General features: G+C 48.7%; 1 protein-coding gene across 2 annotated transcripts in view; it reads right to left on the bottom strand.

Annotated features, from left to right (window-relative positions):
- The window catches only part of TSPEAR (thrombospondin type laminin G domain and EAR repeats), an 88196-nt gene that overhangs the window by 50149 nt on the left and 14258 nt on the right, over positions 1–23789 (bottom strand). For both annotated transcript variants that reach the window (XM_074964135.1, XM_074964137.1), the window contains 5 exons: positions 22911–23131; positions 22415–22653; positions 20353–20443; positions 4176–4332; positions 1565–1696 (listed from right to left, as the gene is read on the bottom strand). In XM_074964135.1, the coding sequence (XP_074820236.1) occupies positions 1565–1696; positions 4176–4332; positions 20353–20443; positions 22415–22653; positions 22911–23131 (840 nt within the window). The remainder of the gene's footprint in view (positions 1–1564; positions 1697–4175; positions 4333–20352; positions 20444–22414; positions 22654–22910; positions 23132–23789) is intronic.

Genomic DNA, 23789 nt, shown 5'->3' with positions numbered 1-23789 from the left:
ATAAGCTTTATACAGAGTAAAATGGATTTATTTGGAGTTCAGGCTCCCAGAAAGGCTGAACACTGGGCACTGGGAAAGTCCCTGTTAACTGAGAAGCTCCTTGGCTGAGTGAATCTGTTTCAGTGAACTGCAGAGAGATGTTGTCCAACCTTTGGGTCTGTGCTGGAGTGTCTAACTCAGCAAGACAGGAGTGGAGGGGCACCTGTTCTGGCAGGAGGGTTGTTCTCAGTGGTATCCCAGCTCATTGAGTGACACTCTCGAGGGGAGTCTCTGTGACAGAACCCATCACACAAAGAATGAAAAATGAGGGCAGGAGAGCAGTGAAAAAATCTTTCTGTACCTCTGCTGAGCTCTCACACACCCACTAGCAAAGAACAACCCTGCACAAGAGACAAAGAGAGAAAACACCTCAACTTGCCATACTTACACCTTTTGTTAATCATCATCATTATTATTATTCATATAGCACCAAATATATGCTAGGTGCTGTCACGTTTCAGGGCAACTGCACCTGTGTTTTCCCTCAGTGGTACAGCAAGGGCCCCTAGCTCCCCTGCCATCGCCTCTCTTGGGTGGAGACCTGCGTTTCTTTTCTTCCTGAACAGGGTGTCTACAGGCTGAACAATTCCCAGCCATCACCGTGTTATTCCCAGGAAAAGACAATCTGTCTAAGCACACTTGCTTGCTTTCTCTCCAGGGACTAATAGTGTTTGCTGGCCACAATTAAGCTACCACACAGCTCTTCCTAAGCAAGCACGTTTATTCTTTGGGTAAAAGCACTCCAGAGAAAACATATTAAAAACGAGAAGAGAACCTATGTGCACACAGACAAGTTTACCAGAGGTCACCCCAACTCTACCATGGGCTATGGCAGGAGAAGTTCTTCCATACCCCACAAAGCGGTCTCTGCTACGGTCAGAAGCCTCAGCTCAGAACCAGCACCCAGTCCTATGGGGCCTCAGATGGTCAAATCCTTCCAACCCTAAAGACTGGGGCCCTCTGTCGCCCAGAGGTCCTGCCCATTTGTTGGATCAGGGAGAAGGCCCTGAGTCATCTTTCTGTGAAGTTCTTTCTGTGTCTGTAGGTTCCTGGAGAATCCAGATTGTGTCTCTGAACTGCCCACATGTAACAGGTCATCAGTAGACAAGAGGTGCCCCCCACAGGGCGAAGTTTCAAAGACTGAGTGTGTAGGTGGGGAGTTGCAATGCCCTCACCTCATGTATTTCCTAGGAGCTCCACTTCACACTTCTTGTCCCCAAAAAGTCCTCAGAAGTTCCTAATCCGTCCCAGAGATTGTACTAGTCAGTCTCCTGTAGATGCTCCACAATAACACATCCACACTTGCATTTTTAATACAATAGACCCCAAGATATTAAACTTAATTCAATAACATTTATCTTAATTCCATAAGATGTGTCCAGGGGAGTGTCAGACCAATCACATGTGCTCCCAGATGAGAAGACTGAGTCGGAGCTCCACAGAGCTCACAATCTAAATCTCTACCACTAGAAGCAACAAAGTGAGCCATAATAGCAGAGCTGTCCACCAGTCACAGATCTCTTACCTTCTAGCATGGCGATCCATGCACTCCCATCACATAGATAGAGCCCTTTCTGAGAAGCATTAAACCAGAACTGGGCCTTTTCATTCTTTGTGCAGGGAGGTTGGGATCCCAGAGTCACTTTCATGTCAGCCTCTGAACACAAAACAAAAGCAAACAGGTCCCTTTAATGCCCTCAATACAATGAAAGATTAAATCGGACTATTAAAAATGGAGACCACTGCCCTACCAGAGCATATAGCATAGGGTGGCCTGGATTGGGTAGAGACTCCTACAGATCACAGTGGGTTACATGGCTTAGGACCCACACCCAGCAAAGCACCTAAGCACACACTTAGCTTTAAGTACATCAGCGTACCCCACTCATGTCAATTAGAGTACCGCTGTACTTAACATCAAGCATGTGCTTTAGTGTTGTGCTGAATGGGGCCTTCACTCACGAGAAAGAGACTGTATGTCCACTTTGCAGGAGCAATTAGCAAGGGCACTGTTCCAAGACAAAGCCAGACTCAGCAGATATGCTGCACAGCTCTGAGGGCCTAATCTAGTCCATATCTGTTAAGGCCCAAGGTCCAGAAATTTGGAGATATCATACAAAATGTACAAGAGCTTAATTTGCATATTGATCACTATGCAATGCCTCGATTCCATATGTTTTAAAAGTGGAAAAAACTTTTCTTTTTTTAATTTTCTCCCCCTACTATCTCAATTCAGCTGCTAGTTCAGTTTCTCTCAGCCACCTACTGCAGAACTCTCCAGAGCCCAGCGTCACCTCGTTCTGATTTGGGCTGGTGGGGCGGAACTGCTCTCTCTCTCTCTCCCCTCTTCTGGCTTACATCACCCCCTGCCACAACCACCTTACCGGCCACAGAGCGTGCTCTCGGATCCCCCTGCTCTCAGTGCCTGGCTCTCCTTTGCTCTGCAGCGACTCCTGAAACTTGGGCCTGATTCTCCTCGCTCTTACACCGGTGCAAATCACGGGTAACTTCACTGACATCTGAGGAATCACACTGGGGTGAGCCAGCGGAAACTCAGGCATGGAGATGTATTAATGGATTCCTCCCAGAATTCCAGAGTGAGCTCCCTGCTCTATTCCCTTCGGGGACACAAAGACCTGGACCACACCATCCTTCCAGGAGCTACAAGCCCTGGAAGATGCTGCACTATGCTTAGAATGATAGTAAATAGCCTGGAGGGGAAACAAAACCACAGCAGTGCTTAGAACAACAGCATAGGGAATAACACTGGGATGTTTTCTGAGCAAGAGAGACCAGCCCAGACCTGTTTCCACAGAGCTCCACACAGCAGTGCTCTAATGAGAATATTACTGTGCATTACAGGCATTACATCCCCAGGACAGCTCTCACAGGCTGATCTGCGATTCTGCTGGCAGGGCCTTGTTCCCTAGCAATTCTCAGAAGTGGCGTTTGCAAACTGACGCGTACCGCAAAGATCAGACTCAGAAACGCAGCTTCTCTTGCTATTTCCAAGGGATAAAACCAGCTTCCTTATTGACAGGGCTCTGCAGAATTTGCCACCCAATCCACCCCTTGCCAGAACTGGATGCTAGCCTAAGCTTTCATGTTAAAAAAAAAAAAATTAAGGTTGTAGCTATTATGGGACTGACAAACACCTTCCAAACAGGAACAGAATGCAAAACACAACAGTGCTACCTGCCTGAGTCTGCAGACAGCTTGACACAATGAATATGAATGGCCTGAATTGTCCCCATGCGATTTAATAAGATCTTCACGCTGAAGTCTAATGAAGACTGAATGGCGGATTTATTTCAGGAGTGGGTCTCTGGACTGCTGTATGGGCCAACTCTCCTCCCTGCATCATCCTGTTGGGCCCTCTCTCCATATGCCCCATCCTAAGACTATTCATTAGCAGCAACTCTTACCCAGACCAATAGATTAGACCAAATCAGTCATTTCTGGGCCAAGCCATTCTGGAGTTATGACAAGCCAAAACAAACCTTCAGAAGGGGAGAAAACCTTCCTTTTTTAACCCTCGTCTCTCTCAAAACCCTCGTCTCTCTCTCGACACGCCATTCACTTTTCAGAAAGATACCCACCCTAAAATCATCCAGGAAGCTTATAGCAGAACAAGAAGCTGGGTCTGCTGCTGCCCAGGCCCCTCACCGTAGTCACTTTACTATCCTTCTTCTAAATATACTACTGTTTTAAGATAAGATTCTTCCTATACTGTACTTACAGGAAATTGCTTAGGGAAATACATTATCTTGCATATTGCTGTTAACTAAGTGTTGTTCTGGGAAAGGAGATGAGCTACTGCTATTCCTTCCAAGCTTGGCCCAGGCACCTGATGGGAAATACCCACAAGATTGCTCTGTTCTATGACTGATTCTGCAAGTTTCCAAGAAAAGGAATAGGATAAAATCAATGGAAGACAAAAATTCCTTCCCCTGAGATGCTAAACGCCTTGCAACTCTTGCCTGCTTGCTATGCAGTCCACTCACCGTGGTTGGCTTTCCCATCAGACTAGTATCAGGCTCCGTGCGGTTAGAAAGCAGCACTAAGGTTCTGCTCTAACGTTCTGCTAATGCGCGATGGTGAAGCACCTCATGAACTATCTGCTGCAAGTTACTGACCGTCAGGGTATTTCAGCACCTCATTGCTCGCTGGCTTCACTGGGAGATCCTGCAGTACTGGGGGGATGGAGAGCACTGCTAGCTTAAAGTTCATGTTAGTGCACATCCTTGAGGTAGCATCAGATCCTGGCAACAGGACTAGCTGTCTTAACAAGCCCTGAAAAGAGAGGAAGAAAAACTAGGGAGATCAAGTTTCAGAGTAACAGCCGTGTTAGTCTGTATTCGCAAAAAGAAAAGGAGTACTTGTGGCACTTTAGACACTAACCAATTTATTTGAGCATAAGCTTTCGTGAGCTACAGCTCACTTCATCGGATGCATACTGTGGAAAATACAGAAGATGTTTTTATACACACAAACCATGAAAAAATGGGTGTTTATCACTACAAAAGGTTTTCTCTCCCCCCACCCCACTCTCCTGTTGGTAATAGCTTATCTAAATTGATCATTCTCCTTACAATGTGTATGATAATCAAGGTGGGCCATTTCCAGCACAAATCCAGGGTTTAACAAGAACATCTGAGGGACAGTTGCGGGGGGGGGGGGGGACAAACATGGGGAAATAGGTTACTTTTTATAATGACTCAACTATTCCCAGTCTCTATTCAAGCCTAAGTTAATTGTATCCAATTTGCAAATTAATTCCAATTCAGCAGTCTCTCATTGGAGTCTGTTTTCGAAGTTTTTTTGTTGAAAGACAGTCACTTTGAGATCAGAAATCGAGTGACCAGAGAGATTGAAGTGTTCTCCGACTGGTTTTTGAATGTTATAATTCTTGACATCTGATTTGTGTCCATTTATTCTTTTACGTAGAGACTGTCCAGTTTGGCCAATGTACATGGCAGAGGGGCATTGCTGGCACATGATGGCATATATCACATTGGTGGATGTGCACGTGAACGAGCCTTTGATAGTGTGGCTGATGTTAGTAGGCCCTGTGATGGTGTCCCTTGAATAGATATGTGGGCACAGTTGGCAACAGGCTTTGTTACAAGGATAGGTTCCTGGGTTAGTGGTTCTGTTGTGTGGTATGTGGTTGCTGGTGAGTATTCGCTTCAGGTTGGGGGGCTGTCTGTAGGCAAGAACTGGCCTGTCTTCCAAGATTTGTGAGAGTGTTGGGTCATCCTTCAGGATAGGTTGTAGATCCTTGATAATGCGTTGGAGGGGTTTTAGTTGGGGGCTGAAGGTGACGGCTAGTGGCGTTCTGTTATTTTCTTTGTTAGGCCTGTCTGTAGTAGGTGACTTCTGGGAACTCTTCTGGCTCTATCAATCTGTTTCTTCACTTCAGCAGATGGGTATTGTAGTGGTAAGAATGCTTGATAGAGATCTTGTAGGTGTTTGTCTCTGTCTGAGGGGTTGGAGCAAATGCGGTTGTATCGCAGACCTTGGCTGTAGACAATGGATCGTGTGGTGTGGTCAGGGTGAAAGCTGGAGGCATGTAGGTAGGAATAATCCATCAAGACTGCAGGGCATGGGCAATGATAGGTGGTGGTCTGTGGTTTGAATTTCCCTTAAACTCCTACAGTCTGAGTGGGTGTGATTCATGAACGAGGGTCAGAGTTTAATGACACCATCTTAGCTTTCCAAGATGTCCATCCACAGCAGTTCTAGAGCCATCATCATATTAATGTCAATGGTGAGACAATTAGCTTTAAAAAGACCTCGCTGCCAAATTAGAGACCAAGAATGACCATAGGCAACTGTCCCCTTGCCTTTACAAAATCACTGACACTTCAAAAACCACATCAGTCCCAAAGATAAGGGACAGTCAATATTTTTTCACACCTCTAAGATATTTGCTTAAAAACTTTTGACATTTTAACAAACTGCCTGAGTCACTTTCTATGTGTCATGCAAGTCTGGGAAAATGCAAGGAAATGTTGGGTCAGATTCCAGTGCATGTGGCTAACCTTCCTCTTGCAGGTGCCTCAGCAATTTCACACACAGCACTTCACTCCCTATCAACCCACAGCATAGCCTGCTATGAGTGGAGCATATGGCAGGCATAGCTGACAAACTGACATTGGATTTCTGTGTACTGCGCTTTTACATTTCCCATGCTCAGAGCCGGATCCACAGCCCGTTGAAATCAATGGGAGTTGCTTTGGGTTAGGGAAGTAGGGGCAGATTTTTCAGAGGTGTTTAGGGATCTAAAAATGAACATAGCCATCTAGTGGTATTTTCAAAACACACCTATACATCTAGTGGTATTTTCAAACTCTAAGATACCTAATTTATGGGTTTCAATGGGAATTGGATGCCTAACTTGCTTAGGCACATTGGAAAATCTCACTAGGCCTCTGTCTGCATCTTTAGGCACCTAAATAATCTGGCTCTCAGTGCATAGATACGGTAGTGCTCAGCTTTGCGTAAAACACCTAAACTACACAGGTAGATTCATGTAGAGTTCATTGGCCATTTTGTTCTCAGAGCTGTCTCTAGTCTGGAACAGAGGAAACGCACACACTGTGCTCGCTTTTGGAGACTTTACTTTTGTTCTTACCTGCTGATTTCCTTAATCTAAAAGGCCAGTTATTTGAGACTGCAGGGGCGTGCTTTGTTCTTGCCTGTGGATACATAACAGCCAGCAGGGCTTGTTCTGTCTAGGGGTGGGCTTCAGATACATGACTGACATTCACTGTGCCCACTTCTCTCAGAAAAAACACGGGTTAACCTGGTGTTTGTGCCAACGGCTTGGCAAAGGAAAAGCAGCTTGAAACACAAGCCTGACCATGCTATGCAGAGGAAGGATTATGTCCTTGCTGCACCACCATATGAGCTCAGGTCCGTCCCTTTGCTCACAGGGGATGGTAATTTACTGCTGGCATGTCTCAACAACAAATTGCTTCCCTGACTCTCTGCACTGGCCAGAAAAGGGGGAGTGGAGCCAATGCTCTGCCCATTCCCAGCCCAGCCCCACCCATCTGCCCCGCTCACTCCTGCGCCTGGCCTCAGGGCCTGGACTCCTGTGTGGGGTAAAAGGCTGGCATTCATCCCCACAGGGGTGCCCAGGCCAAGCCACTGCCCTGCCCTTTGAGGGCTGCTCTTAAACCATGTCACCCTCGAGGTGAGCTGGGGGCAGAGCCCCGGTGTGGGGATGGCACTGTACCTCTCCAAGGCCTTCCTCCTGGGAGCTGCGCTAGCCGCACTCCGAGCCAACCCAGCTCCTGAATGGCCTCTGTCCTCGGGGGCGTGACTATGTCAGCAAAGACGGGGGGAGGCGGGCCCCGAAGTGCCGCCAGCCGCTTGCACAAGCAGAAGGCCCAGCACAGCGAGGCCCCTTCACCCCTCCTGCAGCCTCACCCTTACAGCCGAAGCCCCCTCACGCCCAAGTTTCCCCCCTCAGTCCTCCCAAACTGCCAGCCTCTCCTCCCCCCAAACCCCTTATCCTCCCTTCTCCCTCTTCCCCAGCCCCCCATCCTTCCCTCCCCTTCCCACCAACCCCCAAATACTCACATCCCCAAACCCCTTCATCCTCCCCTCTTCCCCAGCCCCCCCATTCTCTCCTCCCCTTCCTACCAACCCCCAAACCTTCCCTCCCTCAAACCCCCAAATCCTCCCCTCTCCCAAAACACCCACAAAACTCCCCTCCCCAGCCACCAACCCCCCAAATCTTCCCTCCCTCAAACCCCCAAATCCTCCCCTCTCCCAAAACACCCACAAAAACTCCCCTCCCCAGCCACCAACCCCCCAAATCTTCCCTCCCTCGAACCCCCAAATCCTCCCTGTCCCCTCTCACCAAGCCCCCAAATCTTCCCTTCCCGCAACACCCTCATCCTCCCCTCCCCCCACCAACACCCTCATTTGCTGGAGGGGCCTATTTCCTGGAGCTCTGACAGCCCATCCAGAGGAAAGAACTTGGCATGTCCTGCAGGTGATTTAGCAATGGCACCCAACATGGTGACTCCCACTGGCTGGATTGTGTGTCCTAGAGCAGCAAGAAACTACTCCATTAGCAATCCTTTTCCTCCATGGCGTGCTCCACATCTGAGCCCCCTCCACAACCTCCTTTGCAAGAGTCGCTCACCAAGTTCTCCACCTGTGCAGCCAGTAGCGGGAACTCAGTGGGCTCTGGCTGATGGTTCTGACCCTGTGATCACAGGGGTGGCTGTAGGCCATTCTCTCGCTTTCAAGTTATCCATTATGTCGCAAGCACGCTTTATTTCATATTTGTAGCCTGTGGATGTGGGCCTGCAGGAGGGAAGGTCTCCAGGGATAGATCACTGGGGCGGACAGTGTTGTATTTGCGGTTTCAGTGAAGGATGAGGCTGGTTTCAGGACAACCCATTTATCTAACTAGCAACAAGAGATGAGAGACAGGGGAAACAAATTACTGCCTAATGTTTTAACAACTCACCTGGCTGCATAGCTGCCTCTGGAAAAGAGCTGTGAGATATTTCATCTCCTAACTGTCAGGGTGGTTAAGCACTGGAACAAATTGCCCAGGGACATTGTGGAATCTCCATCATTGGAGATTTTTAAGAGCAGGTTAGACAAACACCTGTAGGGATGGTTTAGAGAATACTTAGTTCTGCCATGAGTGCAGGGGACTGGAGTAGATGACGTCTTGAAGTCTCTTCCAGTTCTACGATTCTAGGATATGATAACTCATTTTCCAACAATATTCGCTCCCACATTTAAATGAACTCTCTTTGGCCACGTTTGCTGCCCTATGTGCTTGCTTTCCGCAAACACCCAACCAATTGAGATTTACTCACATCTATGTTCAGAGAAACACAATTTCAAAGTCATGTGTTTGAGTGTTTGTGGGAAACTAGCTTTAAATCCCCACCCACAAGTATTTGGAGGTCCTTGCAATCTCATCCAGCCACAATACCATGTGACTTTCTGGCCACCACAGCTCAGATTTTAATTCTGAAATTCTCAGAGAGAGACCAGCTCTCAGTCAATTCAGAAAGTAAAAAACTAATTCAATGCAACATTTGCTGAATAAATGTGGATAACTAATACATTCAGGGAAAATCACCAGGGGTCACAGATATTCACCAAGCAGCAGAGAGGCTAAATCTGGATGCATTTGTTGTGAATTATTTGCTCTGCTGTCCCAAGGAACTCACTGTCAAGTTCCTGAGAGAGGGTGAAGCTGAGAGGCAGAAGTGTTGCAGTTTTTAACATGGTGAAATAAACCCCCTCCCTAGTAGTCTAGGCCATGCGTGTAGTGCCCAGCTGCTAGACTGAATCCATCCCGCCACACTTAGCTCTTACACCCATATGTACAAAGAGCTCTCCAAACGTCACACGCTCCTAGGCTTTCACAGCTGAATGAAAATTAGGTTTTCCCCCAGCAGTGATTAGATCGGGGTAGGCAAACTTTTTGGCCTGAGGGCCACATTGGGGTGTGAAACTGTATGGAGGGCCGGGTAGGAAAGGCTGTGCCCCCCAAACAGCCTGGATCCCACCCCCTATTCGCCCCCTCCCACTTCCTGCCCCCTGACTGTCCCCCTCAGAACCCCCGACCCATCCAACCCCCCTGCTCCTTGTCCCCTGACTGCCCCCTCCTGGGACCCCCCACCCCTAACTGCCCCCCTGGGATCCCACCCCCTTTCCAACCCCCCCTGTTCCCTGACTGTCCTGAACCCTATCCACACACCCACCCCCTGACAGACCTCCCGGGATTCCCATGCCCTATCCAACCCACCCTGTTCCCCGACCCCTGACTGCCCCAGAACCTCCGCCCCATCCAACCGCCCCCTGCTCCCTGTCCCCTGACTGCCCCCTGGGACCCCCCCACCTCAACTGTCCCCTGTTCCCTGTCCCATGACTGCCCCCCAGGACCCCCTACCCAACCCCACCACCACCGCCACCCCCTTACCATGCTGCTCAGAGCAGAAGAAGCTCGCAGCCCCGCTGCCCGCGCAGCAGCATAACTACAGGGCAGGGGGAACAGGGGGGAGGAGCCGGGGACTGGCCTCCCAGGCCAGGAGCTCAGGGGCCGGGCAGGACAGTCCCGCGGGCTGGATGTGGCCTGTGGGCCGTAGTTTGCCCACCTCTGGATTAGATGCTGATATAGCAAGCCCAGGCACATTGGATCATTTCTCTGCACAGCTCTGCCAAAGCACCTGAATCTGGCCCTGCAGCCCACCCCCTTATTCCAGCCTTGAGGCTGTCAGTTATGCTGGACTGTGTGGTGGAGAAGCTAAATGAATTCTTTTTATTGGTCTTCACTGCAGAGGATGTGCGGGGGATTCCCACACTTGAGCCGTTCCTTTTAGGTGGCAAATCTGAGGAACTGTCCCAGACTGATGAACAGCAATTATCACAAGACTAGCAACAAAATCACGAGAACTGGCACCATTGCATATGTTTGGGTTTAAACTTGTCACAAAGGGTTTGTAACTTAAACAGGACCTGTGCAGGAGAGCCCCAGCATGAAACTGACTAGCTGCTCTTCCCAACCCAAGCTGCGAGAAATGTAAAGACTGAAAAACAGCATAAATGGGGAAAGATCAATTAGGTGTTTAGAATTCCTTTAATCTGATGATATTGTGCCATGTCCTGGGTGTGCTTTGGTGCAGCAGAAAGCCAGTCAAAGTCAAGTAGGGGATTGGAACCTACACTCAACCCCACCCCCTGCTCAGGGGCATGGTCCATGACGACTCTCTCCCCTGGCAATGGGAGAGAGCATCAGGATGGCAATACCCATGCACAGTGTTTCCCCAGCTCTTTAGGGGAGCGCTTTCCTCTGTGGTTCTCAGTCAGCTGGGAACATTAATGGGCTGTGCAGCCTAAGACAGGGTGCTCAATAGCTGCACCTGTAGGGCAGGAATGGGGGGTGGTACCCAAGAGGGCCCTCCTCTGTGGTAATCAGGATGGGCACAACCTCTACCCCCACACCTGTGACCGGCCCCCTGAATCCCCTGATCTCCAGGACAGTCCTTATCATTTGACTTGAGGATTCATTGCTCTCTGTGTTTTGAGCACAGATGCAGCAGGGCCCAAACACGCGCAGGACTGGGTGAGTTGCTGCAGAGCCAGCTAACTTGTTTTCCCTGCTCCTGCCTGCAAAGTGATATGAGCTTGGGACTTCTCTCCTCCTGCTTTGCTACTAGTCCAAGCAAGGAAATGGTCTTTAAAAAGCAACAACGTTCTTACTCACCCATCATTTACTCCACCCCAAAACATAAAACCCTTTTGAAAAAAAGAAACAAAAGCTAAAACAGACACATGGATCAGTCTCCAATATAAGACCCATGCACCTGTCAATTCACTATAAATCAAGGCTGTTATATCTTCGCCTATTAAACTACACAGAAAACATTATTCTCAAAAAGAAAAGGAGTACTTGTGGCACCTTAAAGACTAACAAATTTATTTGAGCATAAGCTTTCATGAGCTACAGCTCAATTCATCAGATGCATTCAGTGGAAAATACAGTGGGGAGATTTATATACATAGAGAACATGAAACAATGGGTGTTACCATACACACTGTAACCGGAGTGATCACTTAAGGTGAGCTATCACCAGCAGGAGAGCGGGGGCGGGGGGTGGGAAGGGAGGGGATTTTTGTAGTGATAATCAAGGTGGGCCATTTCCAGCAGTTGACAAGAACGTCTCAGGAACAGTGTGGCGGGCGAGATAAACATGGGGAGATAGTTTTACTTTGTGTAATGACCCATCCACTCCCAGTCTCTATTCAAGCCTAAGTTAATTGTATCCAGTTTGCAAATTAATTCCAAAAAGAAACTACAGCATTTGCTCAAGAAACTCCCTGAAAAAGCACAAGAATAAATCCGCACAGACACAGCCCTGGAACCCCGACCTGGGGTATTCTATCTGCTACCCAAGATCCATAAACTTGGAAATCCTGGGCACCCCATCGTCTCAGGCATTGGCACCCTGACAGCAGGATTGTCTGGCTATGTAGACTCCCTCCTCAGGCCCTACGCTACCAGCACTCCCAGCTATCTTTGAGACACCACTGACTTCCTGAGGAAACTACAATCCATCGGTGATCTTCCAGAAAACACCATCCTGGCCACTATGGATGTAGAAGCCCTCTACACCAACATTCCATACAAAGATGGACTACAAGCCGTCAGGAACAGTATCCCCGATAATGTCACGGCAAACCTGGTGGCTGACCTTTGTGACTTTGTCCTCACCCACAACTATTTCACATTTGGGGACAATGTATACCTTCAAATCAGCGGCACTGCTATGGGTACCCGCATGGCCCCACAGTATGCCAACATTTTTATGGCTGACTTAGAACAACGCTTCCTTAGCTCTCGTCCCCTAACGCCCCTACTCTACTTGCGCTACATTGATGACATCTTCATCATCTGGACCCATGGAAAAGAAGTCCTTGAGGAATTCCCCCATGATTTCAACAGTTTCCATCCCACCATCAACCTCAGCCTGGACCAGTCCACACAAGAGATCCACTTCCTGGACACTACGGTGCTAATAAGCGATGGTCACATAAACACCACCCTATACCGGAAACCTACTGACTGCTATTCCTACCTACATGCCTCCAGCTTTCATCCAGACCACACCACACGATCCATTGCCCTGGTCTACACTAGGACTTTAGGTCGAATTTAGCAGCATTAAATCGATGTAAACCTGCACCCGTCCACACGATGAAGCCCTTTATTTCGACTTAAAGGGCTCTTAAAATCGATTTCCTTACTCCACCCCTAACAAGTGGATTAGCGCTTAAATCGGCCTTGCCGGGTCGAATTTGGGGTACTGTGGACACAATTCGACGGTATTGGCCTCCGGGAGCTATCCCAGAGTGCTCCATTTTGACCGCTCTGGACAGCACTCTCAACTCAGATGCACTGGCCAGGTAGACAGGAAAAGAACCGCGAACTTTTGAATCTCATTTCCTGTTTGGCCAGCGTGGCAAGCTGCAGGTGACCATGCAGAGCTCATCAGCAGAGGTGACCATGATGGAGTCTCAGAATCGCAAAAGAGCTCCAGCATGGACCGAACGGGAGGTACGGGATCTGATCGCTGTATGGGGAGAGGAATCCGTGCTATCAGAACTCCGTTCCAGTTTTCAAAATGCCAAAACCTTTGTCAAAATCTCCCAGGGCATGAAGGACAGAGGCCATAACAGGGACCCGAAGCAGTGCCGCGTGAAACTGAAGGAGCTGAGGCAAGCCTACCAGAAAACCAGAGAGGCGAACGGCCGCTCCTGGGTCAGAGCCCCAAACATGCTGCTTCTATGATGAGCTGCATGCCATTTTAGGGGGTTCAGCCACCACTACCCCAGCCGTGTTGTTTGACTCTTTCAATGGAGATGGAGGCAATACGGAAGCAGGTTTTGGGGACGAAGAAGATGATGATGATGACGAGGTTGTAGATAGCTCACAGCAAGCAAGCGGAGAAACCGGTTTTCCCGACAGCCAGGAACTGTTTCTCACCCTGGACCTGGAGCCAGTACCCCCTGAACCCACCCAAGGCTGCCTCCTGGACCCAGCAGGCGGAGAAGGGACCTCCGGTGAGTGTACCTTTTAAAATACTATACATGGTTTAAAAGCAAGCATGTGAAAGGATTACTTTGCCCTGGCATTCGCGGCTCTCCTGGATATACTCCCAAAGCCTTTGCAAAAGGTTTCTGGGGAGGGCAGACTTATTGCGTCCTTCATGGTAGGACACTTTACCACTCCAGGCCAGTAACACGTACTCAGGAATCATTGTACAACAAAGCATTGCAGTGTATGTTTGCTGGCGTTCAAGCAACATCCGTTCTTTATCTCTGTGTTATCCTCAGGAGAGTGAGATATAATCCATGGTCACCTGGTTGAAATAGGGTGCTTTTCTTCAGGGGACACTCAGAGGAGCCCATTCCTGCTGGGCTGTTTGCCTGCGGCCGAACAGAAATGTTCCCCGCTGTTAGCCACAGGGAGGGGGGAGGGTTGAGGGGGTAGCCACGCGGTGGGGGGGGGGCAAAATGCGACCTTGTAACGAAAGCACATGTGCTATGTATGTAATGTTAACAGCAAGGTTTACCCTGAAAGAGTGTAGCCAGTGTTTTATAAAATGTGTCTTTTTAAATACCGCTGTCCCTTTTCTTTTCTCCACCAGCTGCATGTGTTTCAATGATCACAGGATCTTCTCCTTCCCAGAGGCTAGTGAAGATTAGAAAGAAAAAAAAACGCACTCGAGATGAAATGTTCTCCGAGCTCATGCTGTCCTCCCACACTGACAGAGCACAGACGAATGCGTGGAGGCAAATAATGTCAGACTGCAGGAAAGCACAAAATGACCAGGAGGAGAGGTGGCGGGCTGAAGAGAGTAAGTGGCGGGCTGAAGAGAGGGCTGAAGCTCGAATTTGGCGGCAGCGTGATGAGAGGAGGCAGGATTCAATGCTGAGGCTGCTGGAGGACCAAACCAGTATGCTCCAGTGTATGGTTGAGCTGCAGCAAAGGCAGCTGGAGCACAGACTGCCACTACAGCCCCTGTGTAACCAACCGCCCTCCTCCCCAAGTTCCATAGCCTCCACACCCAGACGCCCAAGAACGCGGTGGGGGGGCCTCCGGCCAACCAGCCACTCCACCACAGAGGACTGCCCAAAAAAAAGAAGGCTGTCATTCAATAAATTTTAAAGTTGTAAACTTTTAAAGTGCTGTGTGGCATTTTCCTTCCCTCCTCCACCACCCCTCCTGGGCTACCTTGGTAGTCATCCCCCTATTTGTGTGATGAATGAATAAAGAATGCATGAATGTGAAGCAACAATGACTTTATTGCCTCTGCAAGCGGTGATCGAAGGGAGGAGGAGAGGGTGGTTAGCTTACAGGGAAGTAGAGCGAACCAAGGGGCAGGGGGTTTCATCAAGGAGAAACAAACAGAACTTTCACACCGTAGCCTGGCCAGTCATGAAACTGGTTTTCAAAGCCTCTCTGATGCGTACCACGCCCTCCTGTGCTCTTCTAACCGCCCTGGTGTCTGGCTGCGCGTAACCAGCAGCCAGGTGATTTGCCTCAACCTCCCACCCCGCCATAAACGTCTCCCCCTTACTCTCACAGATATTGTGGAGCACACAGCAAGCAGTAATAACAGTGGGAATATTGGTTTCGCTGAGGTCTAAGCGAGTCAGTAAACTGCGCCAGCGCGCCTTTAAACGTCCAAATGCACATTCTACCACCATTCTGCACTTGCTCAGCCTGTAGTTGAACAGCTCCTGACTACTGTCCACGCTGCCTGTGTACGGCTTCATGAGCCATGGCATTAAGGGGTAGGCTGGGTCCCCAAGGATACATATAGGCATTTCAACATCACCAACAGTTATTTTCTGGTCTGGGAATAAAGTCCCTTCTTGAAGCTTTTGAAACAGACCAGAGTTCCTGAAGATGCGAGCGTCATGTACCTTTCCCGGCCATCCCACGTTGATGTTGGTGAAATGTCCCTTGTGATCCACCAGAGCTTGCAGCACTATTGAAAAGTACCCCTTGCGGTTTATGTACTTGCCGGCTTCGTGCTCCGGTGCCAAGATAGGGATATGGGTTCCGTCTATGGCCCCACCACAGTTAGGGAATCCCATTGCAGCAAAGCCATCCACTATGACCTGCACATTTCCCAGGGTCACTACCCTTGATATCAGCAGATCTTTGATTGCTTTGGCTACTTGCATCACAGCAGCCCCCACAGTAGATTTGCCCACTCCAAATTGATTCCCAACTGACCAGTAGCTGTCTGGCGTTGCAAGCTTCCACAGGGCTATCGCCACTCGCTTCTCAACTGTGAGGGCTGCTCTCATCTTGGTATTCATGCGCTTCAGGGCAGGGGAAAGCAAGTCACAAAGTTCCATGAAAGTGCCCTTACGCATGCGAAAGTTTCGCAGCCACTGGGAATCGTCCCAGACCTGCAACACTATGCGGTCCCACCAGTCTGTGCTTGTTTCCAGAGCCCAGAATCGGCGTTCCACGGCATGAACCTGCCCCATTAGCACCATGATGCATGCATTGGCAGGGCCCATGCTTTCAGAGAAATCTGTGTCCATGTCCTGATCACTCACGTGACCGCGCTGACGTCGCCTCCTCGCCCGGTAGCACTTTGCCAGGTTCTGGTGCTGCATATATTGCTGGATAATGCGTGTGGTGTTTAATGTGCTCCTAATTGCCAAAGTGAGCTGAGCGGACTCCATGCTTGCCTTGGTATGGCGTCTGCACAGAAAAAAGGCACGGAATGATTGTCTGCCGTTGCTCTGACGGAGGGAGGGGCGACTGACGACACGGCTTACAGGGTTGGCTTCAGGGGGCTAAAATCCACAAAGGGGGTGGCTTTACATCAAGGAGTAGTTCAGGCAGGACTTCACGGAGGGTTCCAATAAGAAATGGTGCACCTAAGTTATTGTTCTTATTGGAACAAGGAGGTTAGCCTGGCCTCTGATTGATACATGGCTAGATTTACCTCGCTGCACCTTCTCTGTGAGTGACTGCAGTGTGACCTAGAGGAATGAGTCCCCTAGACAGGGGAGGAGGCAAATGAGTACAAAACAAATCTGGTCTATTTCTTGTTTTGATCCACTCCATCTATCTTTTACATCTTTGGCTGGCAGCAGACGGTGCAGAAGGACATATTGCCTGCCTGCTCACCATAAGACGGTTCAATAGGACTGACTGCCGGACTTAAGAGAATGACCTGGTCAAGTCACTAAAAATTTAGTCCCTGCGCCCATGTCTGCCCAGGCGCTCCTGATCGACCTCACACAGGCGACCAGGAGTACCTCGGACATGACGAGGACGGCTACCAGTCGTATTGTACCGTCTGCTGCCACAAGGCAATGGGTTGCTGCTACTGTGTAGCAATGCAGTACCGCGTCTGCCAGCACCCAGGAGACATACGGTGACGGTTACCTGAGCGGGCTCCATGCTTGCGGTGGTATGGCGTCCGCACAGGTAACTCAGGAAAAAAGGCGCGAAACGATTGTCTGTCCTTGCTTTCACGGAGGGAGGGAGGGAGGGAAGGGGGGACTGACGATATGTACCCAGAACCACCCGTGACAATGTTTCAGCCCCATCAGGCATTGGGATCTCAACCCAGAATTCCAAAGGGCAGCGGAGACTGCGGGAACTGTGGGATAGCTACCCACAGTGCAACGCTCTGGAAGTCGACTCTAGCCTCGGTACTGTGGAAGCACTCCGCCGAGTTAATGCACTTAATGCACTTCTGTGGGGACACACACACTCGAATATATAAAACCGATTTCTAAAAAACCGACTTCTATAAATTCGACCTTATTCCGTAGTGTAGACATACCCATTGTCTAAAGCCAAGCTCTACGATACAACCGCATCTGCTCCAACCCCTCAGACAGAGACAAACACCTACAAGATCTCTATCAAGCATTCTTACAACTACAGTACCCACCTGCTGAAGTGAAGAAACAGATTGACAGAGCCAGAAGAGTACCCAGAAGTCACCCACTACAGGACAGGCCCAACAAAGAAAATAACAGAATGCCACTAGCAATCCCCTTCAGCCCCCAACTAAAACCTCTCCAACGCATCATCAAGGATCTACAACCTATCCTGAAGGACGACCTATCACTCTCACAGATCTTGAGAGACAGGCCAGTCCTTGCTTACAGACAGCCCCTCAACCTGAAGCAAATACTCACCAGCAACCACACACCACACAACAGAACCACTAACCCAGGAACCTAGCCTTGCAACAAAGCCCGTTGCCAACTGTGTCCACATATCTATTCAGGGGACAACATCATAGGGCCTAATCGCATCAGCCACACTATCGGAGGCTCCTTCACCTGCACATCTACCAATGTGATATATGCCATCATGTGCCAGCAATGCCCCTCTGCCATGTACATTGGCCAAACTGGACAGTCTCTACGTAAAAGAATAAATTGACACAAATTAGATGTCAAGAATTATAACATTCAAAAACCAGTCAGAGAACACTTCAATCTCTTTGGTCGCTCAGTTACAGACGTAAAAGTGGCAATACTTCAACAAAAAGCTTCAAAAACAGACTCTAACGAGAGACTGCTGAATTGGAATTAATTTGCAAACTGGATACAATTAACTTAGGCTTGAATAAAGACTGGGAGTGGATGGGTCATTACACAAAGTAAAACTATTTCCCCATGTTTATCCCCCCCACCCCCAACTGTTCCTCAGACGTTCTTGTCAACTGCTGGAAATGGCCCACCTTGATTATCACTACAAAGTGTTCCCCCCCCACCGCCCCCGCTCTCCTGCTGGTAATAGATCACCTTAAGTGACCACTCTGGTTACAGTCTGTATGGTAACACCCATTGTTTCATGTTCTCTGTGTATATAAATCTCCCCACTGTATTTTCCACTGAATGCATCCGATGAAGTGAGCTGTAGCTCATGAATGCTTATGCTCAAATAAATTTGTTAGTCTCTAAGGTGCCACAAGTACTCCTTTTCTTTTTGCGAATTCAGACTAACACAGATGCTACTCTGAAACCTGTCATTATTCTCAAAGGAATTATAAGTAATTTGACAAAATAAAATTTGGTGGCCAGTTAATAAATATATTTAATGGACATTACTTCCCTGTTTGCCAACATCTTTTAAATGAAAATTATTTAGAGACCAAAACAAAGACAACAAAACCCCATCAAACCATTGGCCAGAGTGAAAGCTATTCTCTTGTGATGAAATTGGTCTCATATTCTATAAGAATTATGCTGTTGTTGATTACATGGGCAGTGGAAGGTTTATTATTATAATTATTGGTATTATCGACAGAGATTTATATTGTGGTAACACACAAAGGTCCCATTCCTAATCGGGGCCTCTTGGTGCAAAGCATGTAAGTAATAAATATGCATCCGTGCTCCATTGTACTGGGTGCTGTATAAACACAGAGTAAAAGGTCAGTCTAAGTACAAGATGAGAGACAAAAGGCAGATACAGATAGATTCCCCCTCTAGTCACTTCACTGATCTTAAGTGCTTGCATTTGGTAACTAACATGACCGCTGACGTACTCTATTTTCATTCAGCAACATAACCAGCTGTGAAACAAAGTAACAGGCAACTGAATAATGCTTGAATTTTTGTTGGCCTTGCTGTTCCAAAAATAAGGGTAATCTGGTATCTGCCATTGTCTTTGAGGGAGAAGATGAGTGCACCATCCAAAAATACCTAAAAGGAATAAGGCCCCAGTCTTGCAGAAAGAACCACATGGGTAAATCCATGTGCCCAGTGCTCATAATGGTGCCACTGGAACTCCACACTGGCACAGCAATCCGCTCGCATGCTATCAGTTGCAGGACCGGGGTCTACCCTATTAAGAAGTGACCCCAGATTTTCCAGGTTTGTTCTGTGACATTGGTCATGCTGTCTCGCAGCTGAATTCTGTACTGGGGGCAAAGACTGCATGGGAAGAAGCACATGGTCTCGGCTCAGAAATGTGCTTGCGTTTGCAATCATAAATCAGCAGGGAACAGAAGCAGCCATGTTAATCTCTTTCAGAATTCTGTAACTGCCAGAATAGTGAATGGAGAAGCCACAACAGTGCAGATCAGCACTGTCCATCCTGGCTCCAATCCTGCAGGGTTTGCTCACATTAGCAGAGCCATCCAGAGAATTAGGAATAAGGCCTTGCACCCTCAGAGGAATCCAAAGAACTCTGCAAAGTATTAAGGGGTGTCCCAGCACTGGCCGCTCTGCAGCAATCCCGGCATCTTTGTACTGTCTATGGTGCAAGCAGGGGCTGTGGTTACCGGACGGAAGCCTGGGCTCATGAATAAAGAGCTGGAATGAAACCCAGTGTAGATACTATCAGGACAGTGACCGAAGGCCAATGTGGCTGGGAGCCAATATGTGCTCAGGAACTGCCTTGGCCATTAGATGCTGTTTAATGGAGGGAGACAATAGAGGCCAGCATACCAGGGAGCTCCTAAGCCTTTTTCAGATGGTGGGGTTTTAAACTGGGGTCCCCTCCCACTGCCTTTGGGAGCTCGGCTGAGAAATGTGCAGCCATCTTTCCCAAAGGACAGCCCGGCACTCTGTGCTACCTGGGCCCAGTCTTCCTGAGAGGAGTGTGTCTCAAACCGATGATGCTTCTGGCCCAGAGATGGGGGCAACCCTGCACTGCCACTGCTACCATATCTCACCGGAGCCCACATGAGCCAGAGCCCGCCCTGTGTCTGATAATCGTGTTCTCAGACCACACCGAGCCAATCCCATGTCACTAGTGACACTTACCGTGAATAGCCCTTTCCTTCTCCTCCTGCTCCCAACATAAAACCTGGATCCCTTCACAGCCAAGGATGTGGGGAACGGTGTATCCACTACCCTGGAGGGATTACAATAAGAGGCACATGAGCACAGAGCAGCTAACTTCATGGCATCCACTGGTGACTGGAAAGACCAACCCTGGGCCTGATGGCCTAAGGAGATTCGTGTAATTACAGCGCTCAGTTGCTAGGAAGACAAATGTACACAGGCCTTGCCAGACTTGTTCAGATCAATGTTCATCTAGCCTGGGATCCTGCCTCAGACAGTGGCTATGATGGCTATTCATATTTGGACTCCTACTAAAAGACTTTTGCCTCAGTGATGATTTCATGTGGCAGAGAGTTCCACAAGGTAATTCTGTGATGGGCACTAAAGGCTTTCCTTTTCTCTGGATTTTAGGGAAGAACCAGGTCTCACAGGCTGTTTTGACTCTGATCTGGACAGAACATTCGGCGACTTTTCAGATGACAAGTCCCCTATGCAGGACTTCAGTGAGATTACTTAAGCTGACACTGTCTCTGCTCCCCTTCACATCTGCCTACCAAATCCTCCCTCCCCATTTGTAACACTGTAGATGCCCCAGATTATCCCCTTCCCTCCAGGGAAGGCACCCGCTCCCCCAGACCTTCCACCAGGGGTCAGTACCTTCCTCCTGAGCCAGCCAAGCTACAGCTGAGCCCCCCCTTCCCCCCAAAGGGGGAGCCAATGATGGACCCTTCTCACACTAAAGTCACCAGACAGCAGAGCCAATCAGCCTATGGACTGCCTGCAGCCAGTTTGGTGATTGTTATGTAGTATTTATACTGCAATAGCACCCAAAGGCCCTTCTCCCAAACTGATCCATCTTGCCCTGGAGCTGGGCAACATACATTTTGTAGGGGTTGCAAAAATTTTGGAAAGAAAATGAACAGTTTTTGTTTTGTCCAATGTTTCACTCGGTTTTGGGTTTTCATTTTTCTATGAAAAATGGCAAAGTGAAAATGGAAATTTTTCATTTTATTTAGAAAAAATTCATTTTGATTCCAAAAATGTTTCAGTTTTAGGAGGGCTCCCCCCTTTCCCACACTTTTACTCCCCCTACCTTTTTTTCAGTGTGGGGGACTAAGAGCAAGAGGGAATTTCCCCAGTATTTCCAAATGAACATTTAGAATTTTTTTTTCAAAATCTCCTTGAAAACAGGCATTTCAGCTAAAAAAAAAAAAAAGAGTCATTTTTCAATGAAACCCTGTTTTTAACTGGCTTTTTGGTGACATTTTTCCAGCCAGCCCCAACACAGCTCAGAGCACCAGATCCCTGGCCTGAAACACAGGCTAAAGAGACGAGACAAACACAACACAGAAGTGGAGCATTTGGCGGGGATGAGATGAAAGCAAGAAGACACCTTCCTCTTTCCATTCCCTACCTCCCCATTCCCAAAATATCTCCCCCACCCCCACCCAGCTTACCCTGCCAATGCTGCCTCAGTGCACCCTCCTGCTGCCCTGCCCGCCTCATGGCACCTATCCAGGGTGACTGACAGCCTTTAGCCCAGCATGATCGGACTCCAGCCAGCTCTGTTCTTCGTAACTCCATGGCAGAATGGCACAGAAAAGGGGAGACGGTGAACCTGGATTGGCTCAGTGCTCCCGCCCCGGAGGAGACGTTTGTGGAACTCCTCTTGGGGCAGGCAGGTCACCCCCAGTACCAAGGAGCCTGGCTCCAAACTTGGGGAAGAGAGCAGAGTCCTCCAAAAAATTGCTGACATTGCTGGGTACCCTCTGAGAATGCCAGGCTGGTGAGAGCTGGAGCAAGACTCTGCTTTCCAGGATTCCCTGCCTGAGGGCCAGGGACAGGACATAGAGTTCTGTCCTTTGTGCAGCATTGGGAAGCATCCAGGTTCTCTGCATTGTTATGTGTGCCAGAGTGAGCTGGCAGGAGTAGACAGAGCAACAGCAAAGCCTGCAGAGCACCCACATCTGAAAAGCTTTCACCTCCTCCCAGCCAGCCCTACACCCAGGAAGTCCCCCTGAATTGCACTTACTATACATACACGTCAATGGAGATACTGCAGTCCACAGTTAGGGAGAAGAATGGCCCAGACACGGCCAAGACAAGTGTGTGCCACTGGTTGTCAGTTAAGGAGATGCCCTGGAAGGTGACCTGGGTCTGCCAGCCGTTGGAGAACTCTCTGCTCCAGAAGAGGAAGTAGAGTTTGTTCAGCGAGTACCTGAGCCCAACAAGCACCGTGTTGCTCTCCTCCTTCATCACAGTGAAGATATACTCGTTTTTCTGAAAGAGCAGGGAAAGGGCTAGTTCTGAGACCAGCATTTGGGGCGTGGAGGCTGCCCATGGACGACTATACATTCAAACCTTTTTGCTCATTGATTGCACTGGAGAACTGAGAGCTCATAGGCAGGAAGGATGAGTTTGTGGTTGAGACACTGGAGTGCAACTCAGGTCTGGATATGGGCTTGGGTCCTAACCATTCACCAAAGGGGAGGGGCATCCACACCCAGGGCCCTGGTGCAGGCATGGTTGGTGTTTACCTTTGGTGGGACGCTGAGGACCCTCAGGGTGATGATGATGGAGAATTCCTCTGGGAAGAGGTCACAGTAGAGGAAAATCTGGGAAGCCGGGAAGCTCAGGGCATGGCGTGCTGATGCAGAGAACTGAAACCCACGTGCCCCCTGCACTTGGAGCATCCGAATCCCACTTCTCACACCACTAGTCGGAACCACTTCCGAGAGAATATCCAGGGGGCGCAAGTCTGTGTCAGAGAAATCACAGAGCCACATCACTAAGGTTGCTCACGACGCTTGCCAATGGCATGAAGATCATCAGTAGGGCTGAGCTAAGAATGGATTTTTCCATTTGGGTACCAAACCAGAAAAAAAATCTGGTTAATTCAAAACCACTTTTTAAAAAAAAATTCTAATAAAAATTTGTTCTGAATCAACTGAAATATTTTGGGTTGATTCAAAATGATTTTTGAGTTTTTAATTTCAAATTGGCTTTTTTCAGGTGTTTTTCACCCTTTGTGTGTGTGGGGGGGAGAGTTTTAATTGGCCAAATTTGAATTCAAAACACCTGTTTCAAAATGAAAAGGCCAAACAAGTTGTTTCTAAATGGCCAAAGTGAAATGTGTCGACTTTTTCAAAAAGAAAGTTCATTTTTTTCCCTCAGCCAAAAACCATTTGTTGAATTTGACCCAAATTCACAAATAGTTTGGGAGCACTGAAAAATGCTTTTTGTGACCAGAAAATCAATTCAGCTAAATAAGTAACTAAAACCACCCAGCTGGAATCATCAACAAATGTGGGGGGGAGATGATGGATCAGATGTGGGGAGAGGGGGGTAACAAACAAAACCCCCAAAAGCACAGCTGCCATGCCATGCGCACATGCCTTACCAGAGTCATGGCCTGG

The sequence above is a fragment of the Natator depressus genome, chromosome 9, assembly GCF_965152275.1.
Source record: "Natator depressus isolate rNatDep1 chromosome 9, rNatDep2.hap1, whole genome shotgun sequence".
NCBI lineage: Eukaryota > Metazoa > Chordata > Testudines > Cheloniidae > Natator > Natator depressus.
The sequence above is the reverse complement of the archived record's forward strand: the minus strand, read 5'-3'. Positions and strand labels throughout refer to the sequence as shown.